We start from the raw sequence: 26,123 nt of genomic DNA, 5'->3' as shown, positions 1-26,123 counted from the left end.
CAGTGGGGCTTTTGGGTGCGGACCTGCCTTCCCCACCCTCTGACGAGGTGTCACACGAGCGGCAGGAGGCAGCCACATCGGCCCCCATTTTAGGCCAGTAGAAATGCTGGGCTAGCCTGACCTTGGTTTTAGGAATCTCATTTGCGATCCCCGACAATTCCGCCCTGAACGGATAGGGTACCACTAACTGTTGTATCCTGGGCAACGGTTCTGGTGAACCCTGCTGGACTGTTATCCGGTACAGCGTCCCTGGTCCCAGACCGCCCGCTCGCAGTCTGACTCCATGCCGCCTGCTCCTTAAGAGCTTTCAGGCTGTCATCTGCTTCTAACGCCGCCTGAAACCCCTGCCTAGACTTGGCCAGAATAGACGAAACTGTCACGTCTTCCGTCACCTGTCTCCTGGCCTCCATCTGACTCGGCAGGTCGGAGGTGGGGAAGCCACCAGACCTCCATGAGGCTCTGGCGCTCCCACTCCTGGTGATAGCGGCCACGACCAGTACAACCATGGGTAGTGTCTACTTCCCCTCGGCTCCTGACCAAGTCGCCGGGTCAGGTTGACTTACCTGGCCTCCTGACATCTGCAGCTTCACGGCGCTCTGGGGCCTTCCGCTCTGCAGCTTCACGGCGTGCTGCAGCCTCCCACTCTGCCTGGCGTTCCCACACTGCCAGGAGTTTCACAGATTGCCTGGTCCTGAGCGTTGAGACTGGCTGCTTGCAGGAGGGCATGCAATCCTGCTTGGCTCGGGTGGGCAAGTGAGGGGCAGCCCACTGCAGGACTGAGCATGGGTGGCAGGCTCCTTGGGGAACCTTGTCTGGACTCCCCATCGCCTTGAACAACACAGTCAGCTACCATAGCATCGGCCATCCCCTGGGTTTGGGCCCCGGTGCCTCTGGCCATCCTTGCACTTGCACTCTTTGGTTACTGACACAGCGCTGGGACCCGTGCACCCACACACCTTATATTATTTGCACTCTGACAGTCTAGTGCTGGGCTGATCTTAAGCCCTCAGCAGCAAAAGCTACAGCTGATAATCTCTAGTGTCTGGGAGTAGGGGTCCCACACACACTCTGGATCCCACCGCTGTGCCACCACTTGTAAGGAAAATACACATTCGAGAGGGAGCCGGGGGATACGGATATCACCCCGCCTTCACCAATCTGTGACGGAGCTTACACAGTCACAGCTCTCTGGCACCCCCTTACCCTCAGGTCAGTCAGGGAACTGTACCTAGGATGAGTAGTTGCCGGAGAGGCTGCCCTGTCACGTACTGGTTATCGGGGCACTCTGCAGTGAGGGTGGTATATATATCACCAGTCCCAGGCCGGGAATATATATATAAACCTCCAGTCTGTCGCTGCCAGGATCCCCCAATAACACCAGGACGGTATGCTGCCGCCAGTTCCTCGTTAGATATAAGCCTGGTCCGTTAACAAGCTTATATTGGGTCAGAAACCAACCCCAGGTAGCGTATAAGCACTAGCCGGACTCACAGACGTGGGAATTCGGGTTTCGAGATAAAAGAGCAGCCTGTTGTGAGTTCATTCTCTGGTTCCCCTTCTGGACTCCCTCTGGTGGTGTCGGGAGGTGCTGCGGCTGGTTTGATCAGTGGAGATCTGCCACCTGAGAATAAGGATGACGATTGGATCTCAGGATTCTCAGATTGGATTTAAGACAGCCGACGCCCTATTCAGTTGCTGGTGATTCCTTCTGGCTTGTCAGCTCTTGGTTTTCAGCTCTGTTCCAGTCATCTAAAGCTAAGTTTTTCTGCTAATGTTCACACTTGATTTTGTTTGTCTATTCAGTTTTTTGTGTGTTTAGCCTGCCCCGGCTGGGGGCTGAGCTGAATTTCCACTCTTATTTATTAGTATTTTGCCAATTGGCTTTTTGTCCCTTACTAGTTTGGTCTCTTTTTGCTCTGTCTCAGAATATTTCAGAGTGCTGATATAGTAGGAGAAGTCTAGTGACTTCAGGGTTAATTTTGCTATCAGAAGTGTTGGACATTATTTTTGTAGGGTTTTTTGCAGGTTGCAGACAGTGTCTTCCCTTTCCTTTCCTGTCTAGTTAGTTTGGGCCCCATCATTTGCTCAGCCTATTTTCCTGCCTGTGTTTGTGCCTTTATCTTGTTTCACCGTCAATACATGTGTGGGGGCTATCTATTCCTTTGGGGTCTGCTCTGGGGCAGTTAGTTTTCCTTTTCTTGCTTTAGGCTTATGTAGTCTTCCGGCCGTGACGAGGCGTCTAGGTTCATCGTAGGCACGCTCCACGGCTACTGCTAGTTGTGTGGTAAGATCAGGGATCTGCAATCTGCATAGTTACCAACCTCTCTGGTTTTCTGTTTTTTTCTTAGCTTGTTTTGCCTTTTTCTCCTCGGTGACCCATTCATAACAGAATCACCAGCCATACCGCAGATTCTAGGGTACTCAAAAGCAGGAAAGAATTATAGAAAGAAAGAAAAAAAAAAAAAAGTGTTAGAATTTTTTTTTTCTTTTATATGTATATTTTTTCCTCTTTTTCTCTGGGGCCGTAGGAGGAATTTTTTCTTAATGGAGATTAAGCAATTGTCTGATCGTGTGGAGCAGCTCACTGCTGAAGTGCGGGGAATTTCCGCCTATCGTTCATTCACATGCTGCTGAACCAAGGATCCCTACTCCTGATGTGTTTTTTGGGGATCGGTCTAAATTTTTGAATTTTAAGAATAATTGTAAATTATTTCTTGCCTTGAAGCCTAACTCATCGGGGAGCTCTGCGCAGCAGGTTAAAATTGTCATCTCTTTGCTGCGCGGCGATCCCCAGGATTGGGCGTTTTCTTTGACACTTGAAGATCCTATTCTGACTAATGTGGGTGCATTTTTTCATGCCTTGGGGTTGTTCTATGATGAAACTAATGTTATTGATCAAGGTGAGAAAGCCCTGTTGGCATTGAGCCAGGGTCAGGATTCTGCAGAGTTATACTGTCAAAAATTCCGAAAGTGGGCGGTCCTTACTACATGGAATGATAGTGCATTGGCAGCTCTCTTTCGGAAGGGTTTGTCAGAAACCGTAAAAGATACTATGGTGGGATTTCCTGTTCCCTCTGGTCTGGATGATTCTATGTCATTAGCCATTCAAGTTGATCGGCGTTTACGTGAATGCAAAACTACATGGGAGGCGCTGCCACCTTTTGAACAAGTGTCTGAACCTATGCAATGTGATAGAGTTTTGTCTAGGGCGCAACGTCAGGAGTTTAGAAGGCGTAATAAGCTGTGTTTTTTCTGTGGAGACGCCTCTCATACTATTTCTGTCTGCCCTAAACGAGAGAAACGTTTTGCACACACATTTGCTGTGGGCAGTGTACAACCTAAGTTCCTTTTGGCGATTACTCTGATCTGCTCCTTGTCCACATTTTCCACGAAGGCTTTTGTGGTTCAGGAGCGGCTCTGAATCTGATGGATTTGGACTTTGCTAAACGTTGTGGTTTTTCCATGACGCCTCTGCGGACGCCTATTCCTTTGAGGGGTATTGATGCCACTCCTTTGGCGGAGAATAAACCTCAGTTTTGGACCCAGGTGATAATGCGAGTTGCCCCAGACCACCAAGAAATTTGTAAATTTCTGGTGCTGCATAATTTGCATGATACTATTGTTCTGGGTTTTCCCTGGTTGCAAACTCATAATCCAGTTTTGGATTGGAAATCTGTCTCTGTGGTGAGTTGGGGTTGTCAGAGTGTTCTTAGGGACGCTCCTGTTTTCTCCACCTCTCCTCAGTCTCATGATATTCCTGATTATCTGGCCGATTTCTCTTATGTATTTAGTGAGATTAAGTCTGCGTCTTTGCCTCCTCATAGGAGTTATGACTGTGCAATTGAGTTGATGCCTGGGTGTAAATTTCCCAAGGGTCGGCTTTTCAACTTATCTGTACCCGAGCATGATGCTATGCGATCCTATATTAAGGGGTCGTTGGAGAAGGGTCATATTAGACCATCCTCGTGTCACCTTTAGGTGCTGGGGTTTTTTGTGGCCAAGAAAGATGGTTCATTAAGACCTTGTATTGATTATCGTTCCCTTAACAAGATGACTGTTAAATATCAGTACCCGTTACCTCTGATGTCTGATTTATTCTCCAGAGTTAAGAGTGCCTGCTGGTTTACTAAGCTTGACCTCAGGGGGGTATATAATCTTATTCGCATCAAGCACGGGGATGAATGGAAGACGGCGTTTAATACTCCGGAGGGACATTTTGAGTACCTGGTGATGCCTTTTGGGCTCACTAATGCCCCTTCTGTCTTCCAGTCCTTTATGAATGATATTTTCCGTGACTTTGTGGATAAGTTTTTGATCATCTATCTGGATGATATTCTGATCTTTTCTAGTGATTGGGATTTTCATGTGGAACACGTCCGGACTTTGTTCCGGATTTTGAGGGAGAATTCCCTCTTTTAAGGGATCGAAATGCCTCTTTGGTGTACAGAGGATTTTATTTTTGGGATTTATCTTATCTCCATCGACTATTGAAATGGACCCAGCCAAGGTACAGGCCATTTATGATTGGGTTCAGCCTACTTCTTTGAAGGCCCTCCAGAAGTTTTTGGGTTTTGCTATTTTCTATCGTAAATTTATAGGTAATTTTTCTGGTATTGTCAAACCACTGACTGATCTGACCAAGAAGGGCGCTGATGTGCTGAATTGGTCTCCTGAGGCTGTCTCAGCATTTCAGGAGCTTAAGCGGAGATTTACTTCAGCTCCAGTTTTACGGCAACCTGATGTCTCACTTCCATTTCAGGTGGAGGTAGATGCTTCTGAGATTGGTGCAGGAGCTGTTTTGTCCCAAAAAGACCCTGTGACTTCTAAGATGAATCCCTGTGCCTTCTTTTCTCGAAAGTTCTCCCCATCTGAACGCAACTATGATGTGGGGAATTGGGAGTTGTTGGCCATGAAGTGGGCATTTGAGGAGTGGAGACATTGGTTGGAGGGAGCTAGACATCAAGTTGTGGTCCTCACGGATCACAAGAATTTTGATTTATCTGGAGTCGGCCAAACACTTGAATCCTAGACAGGCTAGATGGGCCTTGTTTTTCACGCATTTTAATATTGTGGTCTCTTTTCTTCCGGGCACTAAGAATGTTAAGGCAGACGCCCTTTCTAGGAGTTTCTTTGCCTATTCTCTTAGTGTGACCGAGCCTACTACTATCCTAGGTGAGGGGGTAGTTTTTTCTGCCATTTCACCCGATTTGAGACGCACCCTGGAAGAATTTCAGGAGTATAAACCTGAGCGTTGCCCTATGGGAAAATTGTATGTTCCTGACCAGTGGAGAAAGAGAGTGATGTCTGAAATTCATTGCTCCGCATTGGCTGGTCATCCAGGTATTTTTGGTACCAGAGATTTGGTGAGTCGGTCCTTTTGATGGCCTGCCTTATCTCGTGACGTCAGGAATTTTGTACAGTCTTGTGGGACTTGTTCTCGGTCTAAACCCTGTTCTTGTTCTAGTGGGTTGCTGATGCCCTTGCCGGTGCCCAAGAGGCCATGGACCCATATCTCAATGGATTTTATTTCTGATCTTCCTGTCTCTCAGAGAATGACTGTTATCTGGGTGATTTGTGATAGATTTTCGAAGACGGTCCATCTTGTACCACTCCCAAAGTTGCCATCTTCTGCTGAGTTGGTGCCCTTGTTTTTACAACAGGTGGTTCGGTTACATGGGATTCCTGAGAACATTGTGTCCGACAGAGGAGTCCAGTTTGTTTCCAGATTCTGGAAAGCCTTTTGTTCCAATCTGGGAATTCAGTTATCCTTCTCCGCGTTTCATCCCCAGACCAATGGACAGACTGAGAGAACAAACCAGACCTTGGAGTCTTATTTGAGATGTTTTATATCTGCTCATCAGGATGATTGGGTCTCATTTTTGCCCTTGGCCGAATTCGCACTGAACAATAGAGCTAGTTCTGCCACTTTGATGTCACCGTTTTTCTGTAATTTTGGGCTTCATCCTCGATTCTCTTCAGGGCAAGTGGAATCTTCGTCCAATAGATTGGTTCATGCTTTTCACCGGGCCCATCCTGATCGGCCTGGTGGCGTGGATGAGGGTTCGGTGACCCCTCCTCAAGGGGGGGGTACTGTTGTGAGTTCATTCTCTGGTCCACCAGTGGTGAGTTCGCCTTCCAGACTCCCTCTGGTGGTGACAGGAGGTGGTGAGGCTGATTTGGTCAATGGAGATCTACCACCTGATGGTGGTGATGACGATTGGACCTCAGGAATCTTAGATTGGATTTAAGACTGCCGACGCCTAAAATCAGTGCTGGTGTTTGCTTCAGGCTACTCAGGTCTTGGTTTTCAGCTCTGTTCCAGTCTTCTCAAAGCTAAGTGTTTTTGCTAATGTTCACACTTGATTTTGTTGGTCTATTCAGTTTTTCGTGTGTTCAGCCAGCCCCGGCTGGGCTGTGCTGAATTTCCACTCTTATTTATCTGTATTTGCCAATTTGCTTTTTAGTCCCTTATTAGATTGGCCTCTTTTTGCTCTGTCTCAGAATATTTCAGAGTGCTGATATAGTGGGAGAAGTCTAGTGACTTCAGGGTTAATTTTGTTATCAGAAGTGTTGGACATTATTTTGTAGGTTTTTTTGGCAGATTGCAGACAGTGTCTTTCCTTTCCTGTTCTTTATAGTTAGTTGGGCCCCATAGTTTGCTCAGCCTATTTTCCTGCCTGTGTTTGTGTTTTCATCTTGCTTCACCGTCAATACATGTGTGGGGGCTGTCTATTCCTTTGGGGTCTGCTCTGGGGCAGTTAGTTTTCCCTTTTCTTGCTTTAGGCTTATGTAGTCCTCCGGCCGTGAAGAGGCGTCTAGGTTCATCGTAGGTACGCTCCACGGCTACTGCTAGTTGTGTGGTAAGATCAGGGATCTGCAAGCTGCATAGTTACCAACCTCTCTGGTTTTCTGTGGCTTAGCTTGTTTTGCCTTTTTCTCCTCGGTGACCCATTCATAACAGCAGCCCAAAATTAACTGATATTTTAATTGGTGAAAGGCGCACTATATAATAAAAATATATAGAGAGTCATTTACAGATGTTACAGTCAGAGGTACAGATAACAGTAGGGTACAGGTTGGGGGACAGCAGTTAGCTGCATGGGTCACGTTACTGTTATCACTTGTGGATGGAGGGAAGCTCTCATAGCCACAGGCACCTTCTTAGTTTCTGGTCCGTCTCCACACGTGACGTGGCTTCCATGGCAGAACAATGACGAAGGCTAAAGGTGTGTAGCTAGCTTTTAGCCCCTAGCTCGCCCCCTCCCATATATGCCACCGCCTCTCTGGGTTAGACCGAATTCTCCTCCTTTGATCTCCTAGGTGAATTAATTCCCAGTATCTAGGATGGGTCATAACTTCCTAAAGGGAGATCCAAACGGGACGACTAAAGGTTCACCGGGTTTGTTGGGCTGGACCGATGCGGAGAGTCCAAACTTATGTCTTGTAAGTGGTTCTGGAGAGCCATTGTTGATAGCTCGGTATCTGGGACAGCTAGAGAATTATGAGACACTGGCATGCATGCGGACAGCTCCCAGGGTTCTGGTGGCATATTGGACTTAACCCTGAGATAAACGGTACTCTCATAATTCATCTCTAGGTGTCGGTGCCCAAGTGTCTGGATCATTCCCTTGATGGCTAATTGATTTTGTCCGCCTTGCACAAAAGACAGGGGGTCCTAGCTCGGCTCCTCCTTTCCTTCATCATCATCATCATCATCATTATTATTATTATTTATTTATATAGCACCATTAATTCCATGGTGCGGTACATGAGAAGGGGGTTTACATACAAAGTAACAGATATCGTTAACAGTAAACAAATTTACACTGACAGACTGGTACAGAGGGGAGAGGACCCTGTCCTTGCGGACTTACATTCTACGGGTTATCACGTGGCCTCTAATTCTCCGGCCAAATGGCGAAGGTTCTGTTCTTGTAGGGATCTGTGTACTTTTCCCAAGGGTGGGGGGCCACTTGTAAGGATTGGAGGAAGATCTCTGGACAATATATTGGGCCTGAATTAATAAATCCAAAATGGAGTCTCCCTCGTCCCTCACAGATTGGTTATAGGGAATAAAGTTCTGTGTCAAATATGACTCCCAGACAGCGTTCTGCTTGGAGTTATGGTAGAACCCTGCAAGGTAATTACTATGTCAGGTAGAGTTATGTTAGTAACGCGAGGAACACAAGAAGTTCAGTTTTAGATGAAGGGTAGGACATTATGTAAGAGACAGCTGACAGATAATCCTTGGTATTTTATGTCTGGTTGATGGGTTGAACAGTGCTCTGTGAGATGTTCAGAGCTCGGGCTATTCTTTGTAACCTAACCCTGCTTTATTCTTCTCCACAACTTTATCCCTGACCTGTCTGTTGGGCTCCTTGGTCTTCATGATGCTCTTTGATCCCTGATGTTCTTACACAGACCTCTGAGGCCTTCACAGAACAGCTGTAGTCATACTGAGAAGAAATCACACCCAGAAGGACACAATGTACTAATTATGCAACTTCTGGAGACAACTGGTCACTCAGGATTTTTTTTTAGGGGCATCAGTATACAAGGGGTTGAACACTAATGCACCTCACAATTTTCAGATTTATATTTTTATAATAATTAGAAACCCTGCATCATTTCCTTTACACTTTACAAATCCTTATTGCTGCGTGTTGGTATCAGATAAAATCCCAATAAAATACATTTACGTTTGCGGGTGTAATGTGATGAAATGTGGAAAAGTTCACTGGGTATAAAGACTTTTTGCAAGGCGCTGTATAGAGATCTGTCCATTCTAGATATGATCATCATTCTGTTCCTGCAGATGGAGGCTCAGGATGAAAGCAGATTTTTGCTGTCTGTCTGCAGAACATGTAGTACAGCGAGGAGTCAAGCTACTCCTTCCGCTTGCTCCTCCTTCCTTCCTCTTCCTCCTTCCTTCCTCTTGTCTCCTCCCTTCCTCTTGTCTCCTCCTTCTTCTCTTTCTCCTTGCGTCCTCTTGTTCCTCTTGCTCCTCCTTCCTCTTGCTCCTCCTTCCTCTTGCTCCTCCTTCCTCTTATTCCGCCTCCTTCATTCCTCTTGCTCTGCTTCCTCCTTCCAGGTCATTCCATATCAAGTAATCCAAATATGAATATTTTTTTTACCTGACGTCTTTAGATTGTTTTTTATTTTTATGAAGTACAACATTAGTTAATTACAAATTAAAAGTTTTGAATTTTTTTTCTTCATCAGTTAAATTTTTACAGACTTCTAAAGTTTTGAAAAAGCGCGAATTTTGGCCTGGTATGGCTTTCCATTTGTTGTTATATCTCGGGTTAGAATTAAGATAAGGAGGTGGGAGAGGCATCATTTTTCTCAGAACGGTACCGGCTTTCATTTGATATGTCACAAGACTTTGTTTCTGTATATTTTGTTTTTGAGAAATTTAATTCAAAATTTTGATGCACAATTGTGAAAAAAAACGTATGTTGTAAAACTGTGAAAAATGAATGCTTGTTACTTGTGTTCTTGTTTACGAGACATGAAACCTTTTTGTTCCCCTAGAGATTTGGCTTTTCTGGCCATTCTATTGCTAACGTTAAATTCATGTTCCATTCTTTTGCATGTCCAGCTCTTCGGTAGTGTAGTCAGTATCATGAACTGTTCACTTCTGCTGTGGGTGGATTTAAAGTTATCCTTAAGCTGCAGAATGATCTCTGAATCAGTGTCATTTGTTCCTTCACCTTCTACTGTTTCACCTGCCAGCTCAAGGGTCAATTTTTTTGTGACTTTTTCTAATTTTTTTTTGTCAATAACCTGGATAATGGATTTTTTTTTTTTTTTTTGCAATGGGCGATTCTTCAATGTTAGAAAGTGATTTATTCAAATATTAAATCAGGATTGATAAAATCCTCTGTGTTGGAAGTTACAGGTTCTTAGAAATTTTCTGCCTGCTGGGTATTCTTCTCTTTTGCAAGTTGCTCTCTATAACTGTCACAAATTTTCCTGCCTGCTGTCAGGAACACCGCACTGCACTTGCTCACTGAGCCAGTGTGCGTGTCCTGAGTAAGAGAAACTGTGCTCTAAGGTAGCTGTGGAGCGGGGCAGCAACGGTGAAGATGCGTGCTAGACCAGCAGGACCTGAAGCATGTGACTGCTGGGGGCGTGGCCTAAACTCCAGAGAGCTAGGAGCTGAAGGAAAACTCCTAGAAGGGTAACTACGGGACAAAGTTACCAAGGGGCATAGACAGAGACATAAACAGATCAGGCCGGGATCCAAGCACGAGATAGCACGACAATTACCAAAGGATTAGACAGAACGGATAGTCAGGATGTAGCCAAGAAGTCAGAAACCAGAGAAACAGATAAACAGTACAGAATCAACCGGCAAACTCACAATGGGGAACAGAACCGGGTCAGAACCATATAAGCAAGCTATAAGACAACGAACAGGCACACAGGGGTCACCACACTCGGCCAAAGGCAAAAGTATAACTGACAGGGATTGGAGTTACCCAGGGCTATAAAAAGCTGTCCCTGAACCGAAGAGAGGCCATAATAATTAACCCCAGGTGTGCAGGTCAAAGCCTGCACTGAGCTCAAGACATTAACCCCTGATGTGCAGGTCAAAACCTGCACTGGGATCATGACACCTGCATTGATTGATGGATTTATATGAAGCATCCAATCTTGTACCGGCCAAAGTCTTGTTGTGTGTCCAGTTTTTTCAAAAGGATTGCAGCAGCATATATTATAAAGTTCCTTGAGAAGTAGCAGCCCTTGCTGTGTGAGAAAAATACAGTTAATATTAAGCAAGATGGGTAATAAAAATATGTACAGTACACTTGAGCTATAACGGTGTTACTCTAAAGTGAGTATTAGGGCTCGGGCACACACAGCTTTTTCTGTCTGCGGATAAACGCTGCAGTTTTGGCAGCATTTTTCTACCGAGTTTTCACTATATCTGCATTAGTCTTTTTTAATCACTAGTGAAAACGATGGCAGCTTTTTTAATATAAATAGTGATAAATGCTGCACTTATTGCAGCGATCAAAAAGTAGTGCAAGCAGGGATTTACTGGGATGATTTAGCGAATCCTGCTTTGAGCAGGGGGTTGGACCAGATGGCCCAGGAGGTCCCTTCCAACTCTACGATTCTATGAAAATACGGATTCTATGAAATACTCAAAAAGCACTGCATGTGTTTAACCCCATTGAAATCAATGGGAGGCATTTGTCTGAACGATGATCACTCAGAATAGCGCTGTGTGTGTATTAGCCCTTAATAAGAAAAGCATTAAACTATTAATATAAAGTTACTCAAACTTTCAACACACTCACCAATATTGGAGCACACCGACTCCCTTGATGCCGCAGAGACTATTGTTTGTTCAGGAGTGAGCATGTCAGGACATGAAAGCTCGGAAGCTCTGTGTCACGGGGTCCTTCTCTGGTATCACACAATCAATAGAGCAAGCGAAGAGTGAACAATTCCAAGACATTTATTCAGGCAAAAATACGAAAAGGTCCATATTCAGTCCACCACACAAAGGATAAGATAGTCCAGAATAAGAATGCAGTCCAGTATCAGGATAAAATGTCCAGGGAAACGAGATTCCCCAACTCTAGCACCAGAGGATAAAAATGGGTCCTTCTCTCTGAAATGCAGCCTTTTCACGATCTTGTCTCTACCGGAACTGACTTGTCCAGCTGCCGTTCTTCCCCCCACCCCCTTCCTTGTCCAGGGGTAGTCAAGCAAGTTGCCTCCCAGAGGAGAATAAAGGGCCTTAGGGATTAATGCACTACAGGGGGTCATCAAGAGACAGATACAGTGAGGCTGTAGGCTTACAATGTAATAAGAAAAACACTATGAAAATAACTGGAATTGTTAAAAATGGGAATATATAAAAAATGACATCCACATAACATATCACACCATCACACTCTGTCTTCCTGACTGCGGTAGGCGGATAGACCACAGGTTGAAGAGATCTGAATCCAAGATTTTCGAATTGACACTGTAATAAATATATTTTTAAATATAATCCCATCGCGATCCCAACTTGAATTTTGGTACAGATGTGGCTATGAGCATAGCAGGCACATGTGCATTTTTTGACATTTTTTAATTAAACGTTTTTTTCGAAAATTCGTTTTAAAATTTTGCATTCGCATGGGTAAAATATTAACAAACATACTCTTGTGACATATCTGGTAAAAGCCTGTACAGTTCTGGGTAGAATGGTGTTTATTTTGTTTCTCTTATCTTTTTTCTAGCCTGAGGTATGAGGAGAAATGTAAAGGCAGGCAACACCGAAATATGCACTTTTTTCGAACTTTGAAAATCAAAAAAAATAAAAAAATCTAGAATTTTTTTTCTTCACATTTTGCATTCTCTGACAAACTATTACCAAATAACAAAATCTGAAAATAATTAAAAATATAGAGGTAAAAATCATTGGTTCACTTGACATGGAATGACCCTTCCTTCCTCTTGTTCCGCTTCCTCCTTCCTTCCTCTTGCTCCTCTTATTCCCTCCTTCCTCTTGCTCCGCTTCCTCCTTCCTTCCTCTTGCTCCGCTTCCTCCTTCCTTCCTCTTGCTCCTCTTATTCCCTCCTTCGTCTTGCTCCGCTTCCTCCTTCCTTCCTCTTGCTCCTCTTCTTCCCTCCTTCCTCTTGCTCCTCTTCTTCCCTCCTTCCTCTTGCTCCGCTTCCTCCTTCCTTCCTCTTGCTCCGCTTCCTCCTACCTTCCTCTTGCTCCGCTTCCTCCTACCTTCCTCTTGCTCCGCTTCCTCCTACCTTCCTCTTGCTCCGCTTCCTCCCTCCTTCCTCTTGCTCCGCTTCCTCCCTCCTTCCTCTTGCTCCGCTTCCTCCCTCCTTCCTCTTGCTCCGCTTCCTCCTTCCTTCCTCTTGCTCCTTGTTCTCGGACTGTCTGATAGTGGTCCCTGCCATCTTGTTTTTCAGTTTGCTCCTCCAGCATCTGGTCAAATCCTGGGACACAACGTCTAAACCGGTGAGTTAACCCCTTGTGTGCCAAGGACGTATATTCATAAACTCTTCATAGTATTGGTGTGTCTTATTGGGCGTTGTGTGCCCATTAAAGGGGTTCCCAGTTGGAGTATCAGTCCACAGCGCTGGCGGCTCTGTGTGGCAGTCGTCATTGTAGGACAGGTACACCTGCGCTCATCACTAGTTACTAATTTACTGTGTGAATGCCCTGCTCCTCTCACCTCTGTCACAATATTACAGATGAGGAAGTCTGTGATGGAGACGGTGCAGTCATTCTGTGTGACCAATGAAGAATTTACCAAAAAATCACCAAATTCAAAGGAGCTGGAACTGTGCGACTCTGCGTGTCAGGTGAGGGTCACTGTGTGCATACATTACATTACTGATCCTGAGTTACATCCTGTATTATACTCCAGAGCTGCATCACTATTCTGCTGGTGCATTCACTGTGTACATACATTACATTACTGATCCTGAGTTACCTCCTGTATTATACCCCAGAGCTGCACTCACTATTCTGCTGGTGCAGTCACTGTGTACATACATTACATTACTGATCCTGAGTTACATCCTGTATTATACCCCAGAGCTGCACTCACTATTCTGCTGGTGCAGTCACTGTGTACATACATTACTGATCCTGAGTTACATCCTGTATTATACACCAGAGCTGCACTCACTATTCTGCTGGTGCAGTCACTGTGTACATACATTACATTACTGATCCTGAGTTACATCCTGTATTATACCCCAGAGCTGCACTCACTATTCTGCTGGTGCAGTCACTGTGTACGTACATTACATTACTGATCCTGAGTTACATCCTGTATTTTACTCCAGAGCTGCACTCACTATTCTGCTGGTGCAGTCACTGTGTACATACATTACTGATCCTGAGTTACATCCTGTATTATACACCAGAGCTGCACTCACTATTCTGCTGGTCACTGTGTACATACATTACATTACTGATCCTGAGTTACATACTGTATTATACACCAGAGCTGCACTCACTATTCTGCTGGTGCAGTCACTGTGTACATACATTACTGATCCTGAGTTACATCCTGTATTATACCCCAGAGCTGCACTCACTATTCTGCTGGTGCAGTCACTGTGTACATAGATTACATTACTGATCCTGAGTTACATCCTGTATTATACCCCAGAGCTGCACTCACTATTCTGCTGGTGCAGTCACTGTGTACATACATTACATTACTGATCCTGAGTTACATCCTGTATTATACTCCAGAGCTGCACTCACTATTCTGCTGGTGCAGTCACTGTGTACATACATTACTGATCCTGAGTTACATCCTGTATTATACCCCAGAGCTGCACTCACTATTCTGCTGGTGCAGTCACTGTGTACATACATTACTGATCCTGAGTTACATCCTGTATTATACCCCAGAGCTGCACTCACTATTCTGCTGGTGCAGTCACTGTGTACATAGATTACATTACTGATCCTGAGTTACATCCTGTATTATACTCCAGAGCTGCACTCACTATTCTGCTGGTGCAGTCACTGTGTACATACATTACTGATCCTGAGTTACATCCTGTATTATACCCCAGAGCTGCACTCACTATTCTGCTGGTGCAGTCACTGTGTACATAGATTACATTACTGATCCTGAGTTACATCCTGTATTATACTCCAGAGCTGCACTCACTATTCTGCTGGTGCAGTCACTGTGTACATACATTACTGATCCTGAGTTACATCCTGTATTATACCCCAGAGCTGCACTCACTATTCTGCTGGTGCAGTCACTGTGTACATACATTACATTACTGATCCTGAGTTACATCCTGTATTATACCCCAGAGCTGCACTCACTGTTCTGCTGGTGCAATCACTGTGTATATACATTACTGATCCTGAGTCACATCCTGTATTATACTCCAGAGCCGCACTCACTAGAGTTGAGCGACTTTGGTCGGATCGGGTTTCATGAAACAAAATTTGTTTCAGATGAAACTGGTCCGACTAAGGAAAAAAAAGTCGGAGTTTCGTCCGAAACCCGACCCCAATGCAAGTCAATGGGGAATAAAAGTCGGCATTGAGTAGATGAATGTCATCCCCCATTGACTTGCATTGGGGTCGGGTTTCAGACGAAACGCCGACTTTTTTTGCCCTAGTCGGACAAGTTTCATCTGAAACAAATTTTGTTTCATGAAACCCGATCCGACTAAAGTCGCTCAACTCTAGCACTCACTATTCTGCTGGTGCAGTCACTGTGTGCATACATTACATTACTGATCCTGAGTTACATCCTGTATTATACCCCAGAGCTGCACTCACTATTCTGCTGGTGCAGTCACTGTGTACATACATTACTGATCCTGAGTTATATCCTGTATTATACCCCAGAGCTGCACTCACTATTCTGCTGGTGCAGTCACTGTGTACATACATTACTGATCCTGAGTTACCTCCTGTATTATACTCCAGAGCTGCACTCACTATTCTGCTGGTGCAGTCACTGTGTGCATACATTACATTACTGATCCTGAGTTACATCCTGTATTATACCCCAGAGCTGCACTCACTATTCTGCTGGTGCAGTCACTGTGTACATACATTACTGATCCTGAGTTATATCCTGTATTATACCCCAGAGCTGCACTCACTATTCTGCTGGTGCAGTCACTGTGTACATACATTACTGATCCTGAGTTACCTCCTGTATTATACTCCAGAGCTGCACTCACTATTCTGCTGGTGCAGTCACTGTGTGCATACATTACATTACTGATCCTGAGTTACATCCTGTATTATACCCCAGAGCTGCACTCACTATTCTGCTGGTGCAGTCACTGTGTACATACATTACTGATCCTGAGTTATATCCTGTATTATACCCCAGAGCTGCACTCACTATTCTGCTGGTGCAGTCACTGTGTACATACATTACTGATCCTGAGTTACCTCCTGTATTATACCCCAGAGCTGCACTCACTATTCTGCTGGTGCAGTCACTGTGTACATACATTACATTACTGATCCTGAGTTACATCCTGTATTATACACCAGAGCTGCACTCACTATTCTGCTGGTGCAGTCACTGTGTACATACATTACTGATCCTGAGTTATATCCTGTATTATACTCCAGAGCTGCGCTCACTATTCTGCTGCGTCCTGTTAGCTTGTTGCTTGTGGTTTTGCAGTCTCTCCTGAAGATGATGAAGGGACGCGGCATGCCCTGGTTGCGGATTTTCCTGGTCGCGCTCGTGTTCACATCCGGGTTTGTGGTCCATGACGTTCGGACGCACGGCTCATTCCAAGGTCAGTGATGTTCTTCAGGCAGAGACCGGGATTGACCCTGAGCTGATGATGGAGGGAGTTTGCTTGTACCGGTCCGTCCTGTGAATTCTCGTGCTGCAGATGATACTGTAACGACACTGCAGCTGTGGAGTCACATATATCCCGGTCTGGCTGTGGTGCTGCTACGCTCACTCTCTTCCCTTTGGTTTCAGCGTCCACCACAGTGGGCGTGCTGCAGCAGACGGGTCTCCTGACCCTCTCCCAGCAGGCGTGGAGCTGCGCCTCGTTCTGTGCGGTGCATTGTCACAGGTGGGTGCTCCCTCCAGCAGTGTGAGCAGTGCTGTCTCTGCCCTGTACAGTACCTCCCTGCCTGTCTCTTTACAGCTGGCTGCTGCGCAGTGTGCCGGTCTACTACTCTCAGGTCGTGGAGGTGCTGGGACCAGTCCTGGAGCTGGGCTGGGAGAAGAGCCGGGACGGAGTCATAGTGGTGACGCAGAAATGCTCCTCGCAGCTGGCGCACATCAGGAACAACCTGCCCTGGATTATGGAATGGGTAAGGAGCTGATATGTGCCGTCTGCCCTTGCCAGATCAGCAGGGGTTAATGGGTAACTCCCCAGATCCGGAGCTGGCGGAGGCGCCACGTACCGCTGGAGAATCTCCTCTGCTTTCATTCCAGATCTGCGGATTCGTATCTTCAGCTCCTTTACAGACCTATATGTCTCCATGGTAACAGACTACGAAGGATCTGTGTAGTCTGATCCGGCATTCAGTCACGTGCTGTGTTCTCTGCTGATGGTCAGGAGAGTTGTCGGTCAAACAGGTCCAGTTTTCTACTGCCGATCGCATTGTTCTTCCAGGGATAAACCCACTGTCCGACGTGTCAGCTGGCGGCTTGCTGAACAGTTGTCAGGAGCATCAGTCCGCCGACAGCCATCTGCTGTGTGGGACCAGCTTTACTCTACAGCCCTCGGTTACTCAGCAGAGGGGATAGCAGGAGCTTTTCATCAAGTTATCGCTCCTTTTTTCACTTGCAGCTTTGTAATCTCGGAACTCTACTGCTTTCTGTGATCCACAGGAGGGGATGCCAGGGCTTTTGCTCATGTAATCACTCTTCTCTTGTTACTAGTCACAGCCTGGTAATCCCATAACTCCCTATGTTCCTCAGTAACCCACAGGCAGGGATGCAGGAGCTTTTCCTCATTACTCTTCTCTTGATACTAGTCACAGCCTGGTAATCCCATAAGTCCTATGTCTCTCAGTGATCCACAGGAGGGGATGCAGAAGCTTTTCCTCTTATTACTCTTCTCTTGTTACTAGTCATATCCTGGTAATCCCATAAGTCCCTATGTACCTCAGTATCCCACAGGCGGGGATGCAGGAGCTTTTCCTCTTATTACTCTTCTCTTGATACTAGTCACATCCTGGTAATCCCATAACTCCTATGTCCCTCAGTGATCCAGAGGAGGGGATGCAGAAGCTTTTCCTCTTATTACTCTTCTCTTGTTACTAGTCACAGCCTGCTAATCCCATTACTCCTATGTCCCTCAGTGATCCACAGGAGGGGATGCAGAAGCTTTACCTCATGTTATCACTCTTCTCTTGTTACTAGTCACAGCCTTGTAATCCCATAACTCCCTATGTCCTTCAGTGATCCAGAGGAGGGGATGCAGGAGCTTTTCCTCTTATTACTCTTCTCTTGTTACTAGTCACAGCCTGGTAATCCCATAAGTCATATGTCCCTCAGTGATCCAGAGGAGGGGATGCAGAAGCTTTTCCTCATGTAATCACTCTTCTCGTTACTAGTCACATCCTGGTAATCCCATAATTCCTATGTCCCTCAGTGATCCAGAGGAGGGGATGCAGAAGCTTTCTCCTGTAATCACTCTTCTCTTGTTACTAGTCACATCCTTGTAATCCCATAACTTTGACCCTCAGTGATTCAGAGGAGGGGATGCAGGAGCTTTTCCTCTCATTACTCTTCTCTTGTTACTAGTCACAGCCTGGTAATCCCATTACTTTTATGTCCCTCAGTGATCCACAGGAGGGGATGCCGGAACTTTACCTCATGTTATCACTCTTCTCTTGTTACTAGTCACAGCCTGGTAATCCCTTAACTCCCTATGTCCTTCAGTGATCCAGAGGAGGGATGCAGGAGTTTTTCCTCTTTCCTCTTATTACTCTTCTCTTGTTACTAGTCACATCCTGGTAATCCCATTACTCTTATGTCCCTCAGTGATCCAGAGGAGGGGATGCAGAAGCTTTTCCTCATGTAACCACTCTTCTCTTGTTACTAGTCACAGCCTGGTAATCCCATTACTCCTATGACCCTCAGTGATCCAGAGGAGGGGATGCAGAAGCTTTACCTCTTATTACTCTTCTCTTATTAGTCACAGCCTGGTAATCCCATTACTCCTATATCCCTCAGTGATCCACAGGAGGGGATGCTGGAGCTTTTCCTCTTGTTATCACTCTTCTCTTGTTACTTGTCACAGCCTGGTAATCCCGTAGCTCCTATGTCCCTCAGTGATCCACAGGAGGGGATGCAGGAGCTTTTCCTCTTGTTATCACTCTTCTCTTGTTACTTGTCACAGCCTGGTAATCCCGTAGCTCCTATGTCCCTCAGTGATCCACAGGAGGGGATGCAGGAGCTTTTCCTCTTGTTATCACTCTTGTTACTTGTCACAGCCTGGTAATCCCGTAGCTCCTATGTCCCTCAGTGATCCACAGGAGGGGATGCAGGAGCTTTTCCTCTCGTTATCACTCTTCTCTTGTTACTTGTCACAGCTTGGTAATCCCATAGCTCCTATGTCCCTCAGTGATCCACAGGAGGGGATGCAGGAGCATTTCCTCAAGTAATCACTCGTCTTACTTGCCATAGCTCGTTATTCTCATTTGTTGCTTTTCCCCGTGTTATCACTCCATTTCCCAATTACATCCTAGTAATGTGTCGACTCTCCAGACCTCGGTGACAATACACAACATCTGCCATCTTTCATTTTGAAGCTTTTTAGGCTTGAGGAGACTTCTGTTGTAGATTGGACTTTCATGACTTAATAAGCGATTATTCAGAGAAGATGCATGGTGTCTCTGTAACCTTTTGTTCTTTCTCCTGACAGCTTCATTCCCACATCCCTGAATCCGTCTTCCATCTGCTGGAGTATCTGAGAGACCTGCTACTCCTCCTCTACCACAATTACCTCCTGCCGGCGTTGCAGTATGGTGTGGCTGCTCTCCAGCGGACATGGCAGCAATATGTGGACTCCTGCAAGTACGTAACCCTGCCCCTGCCTGCTTTATGGGATGGTGGGGTGATTCTTGGTGAGCGCCTGTTCTGTCCATCAATGCATCAGATTTTTCGTTTTTCCTTGCAGCGGTGAGGTGACGTGGGACTGCACGAAGGGTCATCTGAGCAACATCACCCAATCCTCTTTGACGTTCCTGCAAAACACTACCCTGGCCATTAAGGACTGGGCCGTGGCCATGGTCTCCAGTCACTAGATCAGGGACGAATACCTGCAATGACTTGACCATCGGCTTCTCTCCCTCCCCTGCCATGAGTTAGCGGGTGACATCACACCTGCAATGGGGACCAGGATTGTGACTGATGCAGATAATTTGGGATCAAAGACACAAACCTTCCCTTTCTTCCCCCTGACTCTTGTAGTCCAGGGTCGGTCCGGGAACTGGCTGCTCGAGTGATTGACTGGAATCTATGCAGGGGGTCTTCTGAGTCTCCTCAGAGATTTGCTCCAGAAGTCTTGATGAGACTGTGGGGTTCTTCTTGGTAACTTTGTGATGACATTCGCAGGAAGTTTATCCTTTTTCTGTGGTCATACTCTTTGTTTTTGATTAGATTGTGCTCTGTGTCCAGCGATGATCGCCTCTGGTCAGGTTCTCACACTCGTCATTTTGGTTCTTAATTCATCATCCATGTTGCTCTCATCCCAGGGAAGACAAGATGGAGTCTGAGTCTTTTTAGCCCTTTTTGTTTGTTTGTTGGTTTGTTTGTTTGTTTTTGGGTTTTTTTTTTGGGGGGGGGTGGTAATCTCACTAAGTATCTGTATGTCAGGTCTTGTCTTGTTAGACGCCAGCAGTGCGTTATGACCCATCCTTCTGTATCATTCTATGCATTTCAATAAACTCTGCAGTATTCCTGGAGACAATAAAGGAGGTGGTGTGAGGATCGTCACAGCTTTGCTTCTTACAGGGTGGTATATGCTCATTACTTATAAACAAAGTGCCCATGGTCGGGGCAGTCCAGTGATCGGTGGGGGAGGGAGGTCAGCTGGCTCAAAGTATAAGGAAGACCTTATGCTTCTAAGAAAAACATAAGTAGATGTCATTATTAGATTTGACGATTTGTCAGCGTATTACAGGATTAAGAATATTTATTTTTTTAATTAGCTGTGTACAATGTCCTTGTGTAATATACAGCTCCGATAAAGGAGGACTACTACTAAAGATTTAATCTGAAAGAGGAGGACATGGCTGCTTCTAGACTGTCCATCTTCTAGGGGTGGGACAGGGCTGCTTCTAAACGGTCAATGTTCCAGGGGTGGTACGGGGCTGCTTCTAAACGGTCAATGTTCCAGGGGTGGTATGGGGCGGCTTCTAGACCGTCTATCTTCTAGGGTTGGGATCGGGCTGCTTGTTAAACGGTCAGTCTTCTAGGGGTGGGACGGGGCTGCTTCTAGACTGTCAATCTTCTAGGGGTGGGACTGGGCTGCTTCTAGACTGTCAATCTTTTAGGGGTGGGATGAGGCTTCCGGTTTGGCTTTCTTATTACATACATATAGGGCACACTGAAGAGAAGATGTGGCAGCTTTTACCTCTGTAGCTTCATGCATCATTGTATCAGTAGGTAACATAGTTTTGAAGGCTGAAGGAAGACCTTATGTCCATCTAGTTCAGCCTATTTTTAGTGTAGCTGTTCTGCATTGTTGATCCTGGGGAAGGCAAAAAACCCACAGAGTAGAAGCCAATTTTCTCCATAGGGAAAAAAAATTCCTTCCCCTAAGCTGGGTCAACCATCTACCTATAATATTCTGTTATTCGTAACCTTCTATACTGTTACTCACAAGAAAAGCCTCCATTCCTTTCTTACATTCATTCAGTGAGTTGGCCATCACCACTTCCTCAGGAAGAGCATTCCAGAGCCTCACTGCTCTTACCGTGAAGAACCCTCTTCTATGCTGGGGCAGAAATTGTCTTTCCTCCAAACGAAGAGAATGCTCACCTGCACAGATCTGTCTCCCTTCCCAGGCAGGAAGTCTGACAAAGCTGTCAAGATAGTGAGACAGTGGAGAGCCTGACTTGAGCTTCTATCTTAAAAGGCCAGCTTTTATTACTATATTAGGGCGGTTTCACACATCCAGATATTTACGGTAGCGGAGATATCAGTGGCCTTGTGGCACATCAGTACCACGCGGACGGCTGCCAGGGAAGTAATGCTACTGTAACCGCTGTTCCCCTTCTTGTGCTGAATGCGGCTGCCATTCTCCCTGCTCTGCTGGCAACAGCGCGAGCAGAGAAGAATGAATGAAAAAAACAAAACAAAACGTGGGGTCCCTCTTATTTTTTTTAAACAACCCGGCAAATCTATAGAGGTGCGGGCTGCTTTTCTCATGCTGGTAAGGTGCCATGAATATGGCCCCCCCCCCCCCCCCAGCCTAAAAGCAGCAGCCCATCAGCTGCCGAGAAAAGGCACATCTATTAGATGCTCCTATTCTGGAGCTTTGTCGGGTTCTTCCCACTTGCCCTGTTGCGGTGGCAAGTGGGGTTATAAGGGGTTAATGTCATCTTTCTTTTGTAAGGTGACAATAATCCTGGCTTAGTAATGGAGAGATGTCAATAAGACTCCTATCCATTACTAATCCTATAGTAACTAAAGGGTTAATTAAACACTAAGAATAAAGTCTTTGAATGAAATAATACAGCCTGAGAATAGAAGCCTGCACCTGTTCGTTTTGCCAGATTGGTTCAAAATATAAGGGGGACCCCACATCATTTACTTTTCATTCATTCTTCCCTGCTCGTCCAGCACCACAGGCAGGGGAACAACAGTGCTTACAGTAGCGCTACTTCCCCAGCAGCCGTCCGTGCTCACGGAGGACAGTGTACACTGTTCTCCGTGTGCACGTTGTTACCATCGCTGCCGCCCGGGTCCCTGCCGTCACCTGTTCTTCAGCCGCTGCTTCTGTGTCCAGGCGCGCTGTCCCTGTGCGGCCCCGCCACGCTTCTCCCTGGCTTCCAGTCGCACGCTCCGTGGGGAGTCCCTGGCGCATGTGCCCTGGGTCAATTAGAGCTCGGGCGTGCGTGGCACCAGGCTCCTATTGACACTAGGTGTCCTAATCCGGAACTCCCCAGCCAGCCAATCGGGGTGAGCGTTAGGGTATTTTAGGCTGCCTCCTCTTAGTGGAGGCGCCTGATTATCATATAGGTCCCACCTATTATCCCAGGCCCCTTTGTGTCTTTGTGTGCTGCCTGCTATCAACTAGCGTGCTCATCTACTCTGTTTCTCCTTTTGCTGCCGGTTGTTTGGAGACCTTTCCCAGTGTCATCCAATGTCAGCCGTCCTGTGCCCTGTCCTGCCTGCCTTCCTGGGTCCTGGTCCTCACTCCGTCCTGTGCCCTGTCCTGCCTGCCTTCCTGGGTCCTCGTCCCTGGTCCTCAATCCGTCCTGTGCCCTGTCCTGCCTGCCTTCCTGGGTCCTCACCCCTGGTCCTCAGTCCGTCCTGTGCCCTGTCCTGCCTTCCTGGGTCCTCGTCCCTGGTCCTCAGTCCATCCTGTGCCCTGTCCTGCCTTCCTGGGGCCTCGTCCCTGGTCCTCAGTCCGTCCTGTGCCCTGTCCTGCCTGCCTTCCTGGGGCGTAGTCCCAGGTCCTCAGTCCATCCTGTGCCCTGTCCTGCCTGCCTTCCTGGGTCCTCGTCCCTGGTCCTCAATCCGTCCTGTGCCCTGTCCTGCCTGCCTTCCTGGGTCCTCGCCCCTGGTCCTCAGTCCGTCCTGTGCCCTGTCCTGCCTGCCTTCCTGGGTCCTCGTCCCTGGTCCTCAATCCGTCCTGTGCCCTGTCCTGCCTGCCCTCCTGGGGCCTTGTCCCTGGTCCTCAGTCCGTCCTGTGCCCTGTCCTGCCTGCCTTCCTGGGGCCTTGTCCCTGGTCCTCAGTCTGTCCTGTGCCCTGTCCTGCCTACCTTCCTGGGTCCTCTTCCTCAGTCCGTCCTGTGCCGTCCTGCCTACCTTCCTGGGTCCTCATCCCTGGTCCTCAGTCCGTCCTGTGCCCTGTCCTGCCTGCCTTCCTGGGGCCTCGTCCCTGGTCCTCGGTCCGTCCTGTACCCTGTCCACCCTGCCTTCCTGGGTCCTGGTCCTCAGTCCGTCCTGTGCCCTGTCCTGTCTTCCTTCCTGGATCCTCAACTCTGGTGACCTCCTTCTCCCTTTGGTCCCTCTTGTCTCCTTACTCGATTACCTTCTGAGCCGTCCGTCTTGTATCGGTTACTGTGGACTCATAGACCTCTGGGCTTGCCCCTAACGATCCTTGTATTGAGATCGGTCCTCACCAGGTCAGCTTGCCCAGGGGTAAGTCTGTTCCACAATCCAGAGGGGCCATTCCAGGTAGCTCGCCTCTCCGTGGAATCGCACACGTGTTGCGGCCCGTGTGTCTGGGTCAAAACGGTCATGTCTCTGTGTTTTGCTCAAGGACACACAGGGCAGCATTATAGTAGTTATATTCTTGTATATAGGTGGCAGTATTATAGTAGTTATATTCTTGTACATAGGAGCAGTATTATAGTAGTTATATTCTTGAATATAGGAGCAGTATTATAGTAGTTATATTCTTGTACATAGGGGGCAGTATTATAGTAGTTATATTCTTGTACATAGGAACAGTATTGTAGTAGCTATATTCTTGTACATATGAGCAGTATTATAGTAGTTATATTCATGTACATAGGGGGCAGTGTTATAGTAGTTATATTCTTGTACATAGGGAGCAGTATTATAGTAGTTATATTCTTGTTTATAGGAGCAGCATTATAGCAGTTATATTATTGTACATAGGGAGCAGTATTATAGTAGTTATATTCTTGTACATAGGGGCAGTACTATAGTAGTTATATTCTTGTACATAGGGGGCAGTATTATTGTAGTTATATTCTTGTACATAGGGGCAGTATTATAGTAGTTATATTCCTGTACATATGGGGCAGTATTATAGTAGTTATATTCTTGTACATAGGGAGCAGTATTATAGTAGTTATATTCTTGTACATGGGGGCAGTGTTATAGTAGTTATATTCTTGTACATAGGGGCAGTACTATAGTAGTTATATTCTTGTACATAGGGGGCATTATTATAGTAGTTATATTCTTGTATATAGGGGCAGTATGATAGTAGTTATATTCTTGTACATAGGGAGAAGTATTATAGTAGTTATATTCTTGTACATAGGAGGCAGTATTATAGTAGTTATATTCTTGCACATAGGAGCAGTATTATAGTAGTTATATTCTTGTACATAGGGGCAGTATTATAGTAGATATATTCTTGTACATAGGGGCAGTATTATAGTAGTTATATTCTTGTACACAGGGGCAGTATTATAGTAGTTATATTCTTGTACATAGGGGGCGGTATTATAGTAGTTATATTCTTGTACATAGGGGGCAGTATTATAGTAGTTATATTCTTGTATATAGGAGCAGTATTATAGTAGTTATATTCTTGTATATAGGAGCAGTATTATAGTAGTTATATTCTTGTACATAGGGGGCAGTATTATAGTAGTTATATTCTTGTATATAGGAGCAGTATTATAGTAGTTATATTCTTGTATATAGGAGCAGTATTATAGTAGTTATATTCTTGTACATAGGGAGCAGTATTATAGTAGATATATTCTTGTATATAGGAGCAGTATTATAGTAGTTATATTCTTGTACATAGGGGCAGTATTATAGTAGTTATATTCTTCATAGGGGGCAGTATTATAGTAGCTATTATTCTTGTACATAAGGGGCAGTATTATAGTAGTTATGTTCTTGTATATAGGGGCAGTATTATAGTATATTCTTATACATAGGAGCAGTATTATAGTAGTTATATTCTTGTACATAGGGGCAGTATTATAGTAGTTATATTCTTGTATATAGGGGGCAGTATTATAGTAGTTATATTCTTGTACATAGGAGCAGTATTATAGTAGTTATATTCTTGTACATAGGAGCATTATTATAGTAGCTATATTCTTGTACATAGGAGCAGTATTATAGTAGTTATATTCTTGTACATAGGGGGCAGTATTATAGTAGTTATATTCTTGTACATAGGGGGCAGTATTATAGTAGTTATATTCTTGTATATAGGGGCAGTATTATAGTAGTTATATTCTTGTACATCGGAGCAGTATTATAGTAGCTATATTCTTGTACATAGGAGCAGTATTATAGTAGTTATATTCTTGTACATAGGAGCAGTATTATAGTAGTTATATTCTTGTATATAGGAGCAGTATTATAGCAGTTATATTCTTGTACATAGGGGCAGTATTATTGTAGATATATTCTTGTACATAGGAGCAGTATTATAGTGGTTATATTCTTGTACATAGGAGCAGTATTATAGTAGTTATATTCTTGTACATAGGGGGCAGTATTATAGTAGTTATATTCTTGTTCATAGGGGCAGTATTATAGTGGTTATATTCTTGTACATAGGAGCAGTATTATAGTTATTATATTCTTGTACATAGGGGGCAGTATTATAGTAGTTATATTCTTGTTCATAGGGGGCAGTATTATAGTAGCTATATTCTTGTACATAGGAGCAGTATTATAGTATATTCTTGTATATAGGGGCAGTATTATAGTAGTTATA

General features: G+C 45.5%; 1 protein-coding gene across 1 annotated transcript in view; it reads left to right on the top strand.

The window, feature by feature from the left end:
- Positions 1-20,424, top strand: part of TMEM214 (transmembrane protein 214) — a 42,292-nt gene extending 21,868 nt beyond the window's left edge. Inside the window, exons 11-17 of the mRNA XM_073557861.1 lie at positions 12,933-12,981; positions 13,218-13,328; positions 16,160-16,277; positions 16,469-16,565; positions 16,641-16,809; positions 19,374-19,525; positions 19,629-20,424. Coding sequence (XP_073413962.1) covers positions 12,933-12,981; positions 13,218-13,328; positions 16,160-16,277; positions 16,469-16,565; positions 16,641-16,809; positions 19,374-19,525; positions 19,629-19,755 — 823 coding nt within the window. The 3' untranslated portion in view covers positions 19,756-20,424. The remainder of the gene's footprint in view (positions 1-12,932; positions 12,982-13,217; positions 13,329-16,159; positions 16,278-16,468; positions 16,566-16,640; positions 16,810-19,373; positions 19,526-19,628) is intronic.
- The last annotated feature ends 5,699 nt before the right edge of the window (positions 20,425-26,123 follow it).

The sequence above is a fragment of the Dendrobates tinctorius genome, unplaced genomic scaffold, assembly GCF_039654945.1.
Source record: "Dendrobates tinctorius isolate UK_male_01 unplaced genomic scaffold, ASM3965494v1 ptg000251l, whole genome shotgun sequence".
NCBI classification, from domain to species: domain Eukaryota; kingdom Metazoa; phylum Chordata; class Amphibia; order Anura; family Dendrobatidae; genus Dendrobates; species Dendrobates tinctorius.
Note: the sequence above shows the minus strand (reverse complement) of the source record. Positions and strands in the feature narration are given on the sequence as shown.